This window comes from Meleagris gallopavo, chromosome 2 (assembly GCF_000146605.3).
Source record: "Meleagris gallopavo isolate NT-WF06-2002-E0010 breed Aviagen turkey brand Nicholas breeding stock chromosome 2, Turkey_5.1, whole genome shotgun sequence".
Taxonomy (NCBI): domain Eukaryota; kingdom Metazoa; phylum Chordata; class Aves; order Galliformes; family Phasianidae; genus Meleagris; species Meleagris gallopavo.
In genome coordinates, this window is record NC_015012.2 from 16,682,200 (window position 1) to 16,693,505 (window position 11,306).

General features: G+C 40.7%; 1 protein-coding gene across 1 annotated transcript in view; it reads left to right on the top strand.

Annotated features, from left to right (window-relative positions):
• The window catches only part of TP53BP2 (tumor protein p53 binding protein 2), a 23,790-nt gene extending 12,604 nt beyond the window's left edge, over positions 1-11,186 (top strand). The window contains 10 exon segments of the mRNA XM_010706672.3: positions 89-214; positions 594-733; positions 1,442-1,925; positions 2,292-2,456; positions 2,459-3,072; positions 4,869-5,006; positions 5,644-5,777; positions 6,504-6,670; positions 7,803-8,002; positions 10,397-11,186. Of these exon segments, the coding sequence (XP_010704974.1) occupies positions 89-214; positions 594-733; positions 1,442-1,925; positions 2,292-2,456; positions 2,459-3,072; positions 4,869-5,006; positions 5,644-5,777; positions 6,504-6,670; positions 7,803-8,002; positions 10,397-10,438 (2,210 nt within the window). The 3' untranslated portion in view covers positions 10,439-11,186.
• The last annotated feature ends 120 nt before the right edge of the window (positions 11,187-11,306 follow it).

Consider the following 11,306-nt stretch of genomic DNA (forward strand, 5'->3'; position numbering starts at 1 on the left):
ACGAAACCCCAAGAAACTCCACTCTGCAGTAAATAAGTAAATAAAATAAAATATTTATTATTAAACTGTTTAATTTGTTTTCTCCTAGGTTCTGTGGTCCCCAGTTCAAAACCTTCCCCGTCTGCTGAGTGGAGTAGCTTAAATACAGACAATCATTTAAGTCAAGGATCTGCCTTGACTTCAGGAAAGGGAACCGTGGCTGGTGAAGGTCAAGGTAGGCTCTTTATGCTTGGCTAATCTTGAAATATGGAGACTCGAGTTAATGACATCTGTTTTCATTAATGCCTCGCTTAATAGTACAATTGAGAGCACAAAAAGTTAAAGAATATTGCCATACAGGCTGCAGTGCAGTGTTGCAGGGATTTTTTTTTTTGTAAATACCTTATTTCAGGAGGTGAAGTATATACTAATGCCTCAGAAATGCTCCTGTTTGATTAGCAAGACTGCAGTTAGCATGCCCTAGAGTCCTTACAGAAGAAAGTTGGGTACAGAAAAGCATCCCTTGTACACACAGTCTTGAATTTTGCACAGAACAGGATTCTTACTCCTACACTTGTGTTGCCATCTAAAAAAAAAAACTTTCTCTTTAACAGCAGCTGAAGGAGATGCTTTTTTACGAGACAAAGAGAAGAAAGTACGTCCGTTCTCAATGTTTGATTCTGTGGATCAGTCTGCTGGGCTGGGTACGCTAAGGAAGAACCAGAGCAGCGAAGATCTTTTGCGAGAAGCTCAGGTATGCAGGGAACACAAACTGCTGCGCAGCTCCAAACTTTGCCAAGTTTTCCTACATTCCATCAGATGAAGATTACTATACAGCTTTACAAAAACTGCTATCAGGAAGCTCTTTGAAAAGTTGTCTTTGAAAAAACTTCTAAGGAGAAACATTTCTTCTACATTTTGATTTATGACACAAAATAGCAGTGTTACTTGTGTTAGTGTGCATGTGGGTATTTTCTTCCAAAGACTGAATGTACAGAGGCTTTTAAAATCATTTACATACCTGTTCCATTGTTCAATTTATCAACATCCTTCACGTGGTTGGTTGCAGCAAGATTTCCCACTTAAGTTTTTGAACAAAGGAACGATATGATTGTGTAAGTATGAAGTAACATAAAATAACTGAGAATGTCAGGTGGTACGTTGGAAACAATTTCTTTCCATACAGATTCTAATAAGTCCTCTGCAACTTTTAGAGTAATTACTGTACCCAGTCATCACTTGAAATTTTGAAAATAGCTGCCACAGAAGGAATTAAGGAGAACAGGGTCTCCTTAGGTATAACTAAGATGATAAAATGTTTGGAGAAGCTTCTTCATGTTTCCAACAAGGCTGTAAACAGTTTTGCAGAGATAGTACAAGTGCTAGATGCTGTGTTGTCTTTTGGGGATCTTTGATCCTCCCCAGATGATTTCTTAATGTGCTTTTTTTTTTTTCCTTTCAGACAGCCAATAAAAACGTAACAAAAGTACCACCTCCTGTCCCCACTAAACCAAAACAGATCAACTTGCCTTATTTTGGTCAAGCCAGTCACCAGCAACTTTCTGACCCGAAGTTGGATGGAAACTTACAGAAGCTGCCTTTGGCTGTCGCATCTATGGGAAGCAAACAAAAACCAGTGGCACAACAGCCCTCCCATCCTCAGCAGATACAGCGGATTTCTGTACCCCCTGTGGGTCCTTCCTCTAGCCAGGATCAAATTCTTTCCTCCTCCAAACAGGAGAGTCCCCCAGCAGCTGCTGTAAGACCTTTTACCCCTCAGCCATCCAAAGAGACCTCACTGCCTCCATTTCGAAAGCCTCAAACTGTGGCTGCAAGTTCAATTTATAGTATGTACACACAACAGCAAACTCCTGGGAAGAACTTCCAGCAAGCAGTGCAAAGTGCTTTGACAAGGGCACAGACCAGAGCACCACACTTCCCTAGTGGTAAGCCTGTAGCTCTTTACCTCTCTTCTGTTTTCATAAACCTCAGAGAGCGCTATTTTCCCCTTAATCTGTGGGTAGTGGATACAAAGCTGTTCTTGGGGGGCAATTCAGCAGGTTAGTGCAGCTGCAAGAATCTCAGGTGGATCTTGCATGTTGTAAATAAACATTATCGAAGAGTACAAAGTACCTGTCTTCCATCTCTAAGTTAATGATGACAGTAAACCTGGTTAACAGTTGAATTCTGTTTCGTTGATTCGATTGTTGTGCTTCTCTGCCTTAGGCAGGTGAATGGAGTTGCATGTTCTTGATAGGCTTATCAATCAGTTTTCAGTTGTTTCTTCCCTACCATTCTCTGACTCTCTCTAGTGTATGGCAAGCCTGTGATGGCGGGAGCAGGTGTACAGAATCAGCTGCCACAGACAGAGAACATCTACTCAAACCTGCAAGGCAAGCCAGGCAGTCCAGAGCCGGAGATGGAAACAACAGCCTCTGCTCATGAAAGTCACGAAACAGAACGAATCCCCCGTCCCCTCAGCCAACCAAGTTGCTGCCTTTTCTGTCCAATCCGTACCGCAACCAGAGTGATGCCGATTTGGAAGCACTACGGAAGAAGCTGTCCAACGCACCCAGACCACTGAAGAAACGTAGCTCCATTACTGAGCCAGAGGGACCTAACGGCCCCAATATTCAAAAGCTGCTGTATCAGAGGACAACTCTGGCTGCTATGGAGACTATCTCGGCTCCATCGCATCCCTCAAAACAGACGGCATCAGCTGTCAGTCCTGAAAGCCCAGTGGAAATCCCAAATCCTTACGCAAGTGCAGAATCAGAGAAAGAAACTGTTTCTTCTATGCCTGAACCAACTATTGCTGAGGAAGCAGAAAACATACCAGCAGATGAGAGCGAAGCTGTTCTTCCCTCCACTGCTTTAGACCCGGTACCTGAAGGTGTATCAGATAGTGATGAGTCCATGCAGCCAAAAATGGAAGAACTGAGCCATGAGGCTCCACTACCACTGGAAGTATACATGGAGGAGTATCCTCCATATCCACCACCTCCATATCCATCAGGGGAGCCAGAGAGTTTGGGAGAGGACTCACTCAGTATGCGGCCTCCTGAAGTTACAGGGCAGTTCTCCTTACCTCCTGTGAGTACTGGCTAGCCTATAACTTGAGTGCTCTGTAAGTCACCCTAAGTTCTGCTGTAAATCCTGTCTTTCCTACTGTAGAAATTAAGTGGATGTAGGAGAACTGTTGTGCAAACAGGCTAAAAGTATCCGTGTGGGGTATCAGTTTTTAATGACAGTAATGAAGAGCCTCTGTAATCTCTGAAATGAATGACATGGTGAAATTTAAATGGAGTTTGATACACAAATAGAACTCTTCTGAGCTTTCTAAAATATTCCTTATAGAAGTCTGCTTGTTATGTCCAAACTATACTTCCTTTTTAAAGAAATTAAGCTGTTTTTGAGGCAATACATATTTCAGAACATTTCCCACTTTTGCTCACATGAGATGGAAACTAATTCCCTTAATCCTGGATTGCATTTGTTTGTAAGTGCGTTGCTTGAAAAGTGAGGGGAAACAAACCCTTTAGTTTCTGCTTTAGTAACTCATTTGAGGCAGCTGCTTGCATTTTTCTCTACTGAAATGTTTTCTGATTTATTTATTTAGGAACTTTAATTTGACATCAGTTAGTTCTCAAGTCAAATGGAACCCCTTTGGGCTAAGGTTAAGGCAGCATTTTACAGTCTCGTTTATTTGGGAAATATGTTTGTTTGTATAGTATGGTGTTCTCACTGTTCTAGAAAGAAATTTTTAACACTTTTGATTCCTCTAAGTTTCTTTCAAATTTATAATGAATAGAATTTTAATAACCATATAGATGAAAGCATTTTATTCCTCCATCACTTCAATGCTGAGGAGTTAAAAGCTTTAGCATGCTTTTTTTTTTTTTTAGCCTTGGAATAGTTATTGCAAGTTTTCGTGCTTTTGAGACTGTGTCCTTCCTCCCTTTAATGAGGAAACTTGAACAGTAGGATTTCCTAATTTGTACAAACTCTGTTCTGGTTGGCTTTGTAATAATTCTGCTATGATGAGAAGAAACCAGCCCAATTTCCCAACTTCATATTTAAGATCTGGTTTGTGCTGACTAGGTCTTTCTTTAAAAAGCCTGTGCTTTTGATATGTGTGTAAGTCAGCGGGCAAGAGAGTATTTTCTGGGAATCTCTTCTTATAAAACTTTCATCTTCACATGTTTGCTCTTGCAAAACATGAGTCATTTCTATTCATCTTTGCTTGGACATCTGTTGGAAATTTGCATAGCCTTATGAATGGTGTTTATTGCTGCTGCACAGCCAGCTGGGGAGAACGCTGATCTAATGTATGCATATTCTCTACAAGTAAGAGTACAAATTAAGCTATAGAAATACTTGCTTTCCAGTATCACTGGGAGCATCTAAAGCTCTTCTACATTTGGTTCTACAGTCTTACCAGAATCATTTTCCTTAACCGTTTCTGTTCCTGTTAATTTGTTTAACTTAGCATCTCAACTTAAAAAAACATAACAAAGCCCAAAGCAACTTTGTTACTTCATACAGTCTTTCAAGTTTCTTGTTTTGTATAACAGCCCTGAGAGTTAATGCTAAAATAATCTGAAAACAAATTTTTTTTTCCCTGATTTTTAGGGATCTGAAAGTTTTGAGATTTTGAGGAGTTTTGATCGAGGTGTCATTCGAGTTGAATATAGGAGCCTTGCCTGGAATAAAGGCAGAGATCTGTTATAACCTGCTGTGTTCATTATGTGGTAGAAGTGGTAGAAAATAACCTATTTCACATTAAACACTGCCTTAATTGTTTATTTCTGCTGTTGTTCTCAAGTGCATGACTTTGTATTCTTGTTCTTCCAGTAAAAATGTCCTGTAACTGTGCTACCTTCTCACAGGGGAAGCGGACAAACTTGCGTAAGGCCGGCTCTGACAGAATTGCTCATGGAATGAGAGTGAAGTTCAATCCTCTTGCACTGCTTCTGGATTCATCATTGGAGGGGGAGTTTGACCTCGTGCAGAGAATCATTTATGAGGTACAAATCATAGACTTGTTTGAGTTGGAAAGGACTCTCGAAGTCATCTAGTCCAACTCAAATGCTGCCTTCTGACAGAAGGACTATCAAACTGGGATGTCACTTCAAACTGGGATGTCACAACTTTTCTGGATGGGGTTGAGAAGCTAAAATAGCAGTGCATAACAGAGATCTCCCCTTGAGAAAATGAAAAGCAGTCCTAGCAAGAGATGGCCACTTGAAGGCTGGTTTGTCTGTGTTAAATCCATGTTGGGTATTTTGCACCAGAATTGTAAATGTGCAGGAGAGGATTTATCACCCATTTTCTTGCACAGTACTTTTGCCTCGTATTCAGATAAATTGTGCTTATAGTCAGGCAATTATAGGCAAAATAAATTGAAATTTATAATAAAACCTTTTACTGTGTTATCTGTTTACTGTTTATTTGAACCAGTTTAGCTTGTCGGTGTTAAATGGAGGCTATAAGCTTATATGTGAATCTTCTGGTGAGATGAGTTACTGCTGTAGCTTTCTTCCTGTTGCTGATATCCCCCGTAGAATTATGACTCAAAATCCTATTTCAGAAGAGGATTGCTCGTCTCTGTACACAGACACTTATTATAGAGATTCTGAATGGTTCCTTTTTCTGACTGGATAGGTTGAAGATCCAAGCATGCCCAACGATGAAGGGATTACTGCACTGCACAACGCTGTGTGTGCTGGGCACACAGAAATTGTGAAGTTCCTGGTGCAGTTTGGTGTGAATGTGAATGCTGCAGACAGTGATGGATGGTAAGGCTTTCTTTAAGTGGTACCTTGTGGTGCTGTCTGCAGGCCCACAGCTGAGTGTGCTCTGAACAGTGTGTAGCCCCACAAACTTTCCTCAGTTCTCTTTCCATTACTCAGACAATGTTAAAATGAGACCAAGTAGAAAGCCTAGAATCTACACTCTAGGCAAGTAACAGGTAGTGAGTTGCAAATACTTCTTAAAGGATGCTAGATAGCTTATTGATAGAAGTGTATGGGAAGGTGATGATTTACTGTTAATTTCATCTGTAACAGAAGTGTCTAATGCCCAAGACTGGAAAAAAGATGCTTGTTGTCCCTCAGCAATTATTCCAATTATCTGTACTTGTCACCAGATCATGTTTGAAGTCACTGTCAATTTTGTAGTAGGCTGTGATTTCAGGAGGTTTCTGAGTGTGGGTTATTCCTTGTTTTGTTTTTATTGCTTTCTTATTGCCTTGGTGACCATTCCTAAAATGTTGATGGATTAGCAAAGCATAACGTAACAGTAGAGATTCATATGCAGCTTTAGGGCTTGAGCAGCTCTTGGTGGTGTAACCCCTGAACTGTGAAAAACAATTGTTCTTGCCACCCTGAGTTAAGTGCTTTGGATAGGAAGTCCTTAGTGATATATAGTACTGATTGTTGGCGGTCACACATGATGGTTATTTACTCTAAGGAGCCTGTAAGCACTGCTATGAATAATAATTTTCTCATCTTCTTGGCTTACAGGACCCCATTGCACTGTGCAGCATCTTGCAATAATGTGCAGGTGTGCAAGTTCCTGGTGGAGTCAGGTGCAGCTGTATTTGCTATGACCTACAGCGACATGCAGACAGCTGCAGACAAGTGTGAGGAAATGGAGGAAGGCTACACACAGTGTTCCCAGTTCTTATACGGTAGGTGATGACAACCATCCTGGGTAACCAGGTCTCCTGTTTCCTTCCAGAGAGGGTTCACATTTTCCCTAGTCTTCCTTTTATTCCTTATGTATTTACAGAAGCTTTTCTGGTTGCCCTTGATGTCTCTAGCCAGATTTAGTTCTTTCTGGGATTTAGCTTTCCTTACCTGATCTGTCTGCTTGGACAGTTTCTCTGTATTCCCTCAGGCTTCCACTCTCCACAGGCTTCCTCCTAGTGTTTGAGTTTGTCCTTGTTATCCATGCAGACTTCCTGATGTTTTTACCTAGCTTTCTCTGTTGGGATGCATTGCTCCTGAGCTTGCAGGAGGTGACGTTTAAATATCGACCAGCTTTCTTGGGCTCTTCTTCCCTTCAGGGATTTATCTTATGGAACTCTACCAAGCAGACCTCCAAAGCTGCCCTTGAGCTTCACATTCCCTAATGGTCCCCATTTTGTTGGTGAGATGTAGCACCTCTCCTTGAGGGCTTCCCTGTTGCCTGGAGAAGGAAGTTATCCTCCGTGTATTCCAGGAACTTCCTGCATTGCTTATGCCTTGCTGTCTTGTCCCTCCAACAGATATCGGAGTGGTTGAAGACTTAACTGAAAGCAGGCGGGTATTCCAGGCATAGGTATAAAAGGAGGCTTGTTTTAAAGGTCAAAAAAGAAGTGTCACAGGCAGAAAATGGCACCCAGGCAGTAAGATGAAAGCGGTAGTCAGCATAAGCAGGTGTAGCTGTCTCCCCATGACAGAAAGAGGATGACTGATGAATTAAGAGTACAAACAGGGGCTTCTTGCTCGTTACTTATTTATGGAAAATGTGAACACCAATGTGAAAATCTTACCTCTTATCAACCAGTGCTCTACTCATGTTCTATTCCGGTTACCTCATGTTCTCTGAATGTGATGTAAAGAAGAAATCTGTCTGCTGTGTGCAAAGGCCAACTTTGCAATGCTGCCTGTTCCCTAGCTGACTTTTGGCAGGCTGGTGACAACAAGGAGCTACATGTGATTGATAAGCATTAAGATATTTTTTCCTGGATTGCTGTACAACAAGAGCACAGCAGTATTTCCAACTGTCTTTTTTTGGTATCTTTTATATTGAGCTGCTGTATATTTTTCATATTGCAGGAGTCCAGGAGAAAATGGGAATAATGAACAAAGGAGTGATTTATGGACTGTGGGATTATGAGGCTCAGAATGATGATGAGCTCTCAATGAAAGAAGGAGATTGCATGACAATCCTGCGCCGGGAGGATGACGATGAGATTGAGTGGTGGTGGGCACGGCTGAATGACAAGGAAGGCTACGTTCCCCGCAATCTGCTTGGGGTGAGTCTTCATTATTTTTTGGGAGTCAGTTTAAAAATACAAAACATTACGTGAAATATTCACAACATTCTTCTCACACATCTAAGTTACATGTGGTTTAAAAAGTGTAAAGGCAGGAGTTGAAGTTTTCAATTTATTCCATAGGAAAGTGAAGTCACACCCTTTGTTTAGATACCCACTAGGTGATATTAGTGGGTGCACAGAACAGGCATTGCTGCCCTGCTATACATATCAGATAGTAATACTAACCTTGTCTCGTTATCTGAAAGGAAAAAGTATGTGAACAGGGCTTCCCCTCTTTTCAGAAGTGGTACATGGGCAGGCACAATAGATTTGCAGAGCAGGCACTTGGATTAAGAATGATTCATCCCTTTCTCTGCTACTTTTTTTTTTTTAACAAAAACAGTTGTTTGCAAATAATGGGTATTTTCAGCTATTTCACTGTATTTCTCATGGCCTGCTTGCTAGAAAACTGCAGCAGATGGACACATTAAAAATTCTGTTAAGCTTTTATCTACACATCCAGCTCCCTGCTGCAGGAATGAGAGCTTCAGCTGATGCTAAAGATTAACTGCTGTGAATTTTAGCTGATTGATGTATGATGCTGAAAGAGGCTGATCTTCCTTCCTCATGCAGATAGTGTGTATATTCCTAAGCTGCTAGACTTTAAGAGCTACTTTATCTAATGCAAAATTAGTTTTCATTTCTATATCACTGTCAGGTCACACCTACCCCAAGGTAATGTAAAGTACTGCATAAAGGAAAATTTCTGCTCAGTTTTTCCTCTACAAATGTAAACACTTTTAAACTGAGAGTAGCCTCAGCCCTGTGCAATAAAATCTTTTTTTCTCCCTGCCACATGGTGAACTGGGTATGTGTAGCTTTTTCATGAACTTGCACACAGCCTTGAGCACAGGTGTCCAAAAATAGAGGAACACCTGTGCTTCTGCAGTGAGAAGTATGAAAAGTACAAGGTATTACAACTCAGATTAGGGACTACTCCTCCTTCTTTATGCAACACAATCCCAACAGAACCTTTGGAATAACTACCCCGTTCAGTTGCTCTAGTATCACCACCTGGGTATTCTTTTTGTTGCTCTCAAAAAACAACTCCTGGACTCTTAATATTGCAGCTGAAATCCAAGCTAAGCTCTTAAGCCTAGATAAAAATGTTTGGTAGTTAACTATATTAAGTTGTACTTTTATCACAGCTTCTTCATCCTTTTGCAGTTGAGTGCACAGAAGAAAAGCAAGGATGAATTATTCTGCCCTTCTTAGTGACTCAGTAGCTCACTAAGCTGAGCAAGAGCTCTAAAACTGGATGCAAATAGGATGATACTGTCAAAATACTGACTGCTTAATACCAAATAAAATCTTTTGAAGACTCCATCTCTGCTGGGGTGAAATCACAGTTATCAGGCTGAGACAAATCTTTTGGGTGAATTTGCTGGTCTTCTATTAATCAATTATTAGCTTATTGAACTTCGTGCTCAATTAAGAGTAAGAAGAAAGCTGGAGCCTTCCCCTGAATGGGGAAGAGAGTATCTTTAAGAACTTTACCTGAAAAACAGCAGTATGTAAGGTAGACGTGTTATAGCTTAGAGCATGGAGGGTGCATCCTTCCTAATTGAATGAAGTGCATCCTTCTATTTCTGTATATCAGTAGCCATGCTTTGCACGGTAGGAGTTGCTCCAAAGCCCTTTTCAAGTGAGGTCTAAGAGCTTCCCAAAAACTCAGCTCTTCTGTGTACTGCATCAAGTCATGTCACATCCATCATTATGCTATAGCTGAGGCTGGGGCACCTCTGTACCTCCATTTGTGTACTCAGAACAGGTGAATGGCAGAACATAGCTGAAGGCTGTGAGGTGGCAGATACTGATTAACAGCCAGGCACCTGGGTGAATTTAAGTGGCTACTCACTATCTGCTAATCAGTGTGTGGCTTTTACATTTCTGTGGTCCTTATGCAGCCAGATGTTTCCAGATGGCCCAAAGCTGTAGGTCTGTAAAGGCTGATGTGCATAAAGGGGCTGAAAACAAAATACTTCAGTGCCTCTTTATTTCCCTTTATAAAACAGACAAAAAAAATCCAATTACTCGCTGAACACAAAAAGTCTCTTGACTTACAAACCACACAGTTCTCCTAGCCCACCCACCTGGCCAGAGCTGGTCTGTGCTTTTCAATGCCTTCCTTTTGTATTGACAAGGTTAGTAATTCTTAAGCTTGCCCAAGGATGCTGAATTTACTTTTGTTAGTGCTCTGAGTGTTTTCTGTAAGTATGCTTTTCCTACTTAAGATTATATTAGAATTGTATTACCAAAAAGAGATTTAAAAAGAAAAAAGTAACCTTTCTAAGCACTAAAATTTTAAATCCCATTTCTGTTTTACCTCAGCTGTACCCGAGGATTAAGCCTAGACAAAGAAGCTTGGCATGAAGTAACAGAGATGCCAGACTCTTGAAGTACTTGCTAATCGTGGATGACTTGCAAAGAAAAAAATCATTCTATGTTGGTTCCAGTATCATGAGACTTATTTCAATGACAATGTAATTTGAAACGATGAAGAATGTGCTTTGAAAACAAATGAAGGATTGATACATTAGCAAATAGACGAGGGCATTCTACAAGCTGAAATAATGCTTGCAAGCAAACGGAATTATTCTGCCTGTGGTCTAAGCGAGCCAAATGTTGAGGTACCCACTCTGATTTCTCCAAGCATGGCTGAAAAGACTTTCACACTTTTCTGCATTAAGTACAAGAACCTTTTCAGTGCACCATTGAAGGAGTTGTCATGAGACAGACAACCAGCTTTGTCCCGAGGCTTTTTCCAGATGGGAGAAATTAGAAAAGTACGTGCGCAGCACCCAAATGCTTATTCTTGGAAGCAGAACATTTGCTGAAGAAGTGAAATTGAAGTGCATCTGAGCAGTGGAAAACATGTGACCAATCCAGTAAGCAATAACTTCTAAAATGCTGTAGCATCTTAGGAATTCTATGTATTCAGAATATTATGTGCTATAACAGACAATGTAGTTTTAGATTCTTCTTTTTGCAAAAAGTCTCATGTATTTATTGCCTTTTTTACTTTTAAAACTAAATGTAGAAACTTCCTGTAGTCCTTGACAACTTACTTGTTTTTACTTGACTGTGATACCATTAAACTTTTGTGTCCTCTTAAGCTTTATCTCTGGGTGCTTTCCTGTAAAGCTTCTATTAGACCATCTGAAAATGTTGCCAATATGACACATTGCTGTTCTACATTATGGTCACATTCAATTACTTTCTCTATTCACCCCCTCCCCCC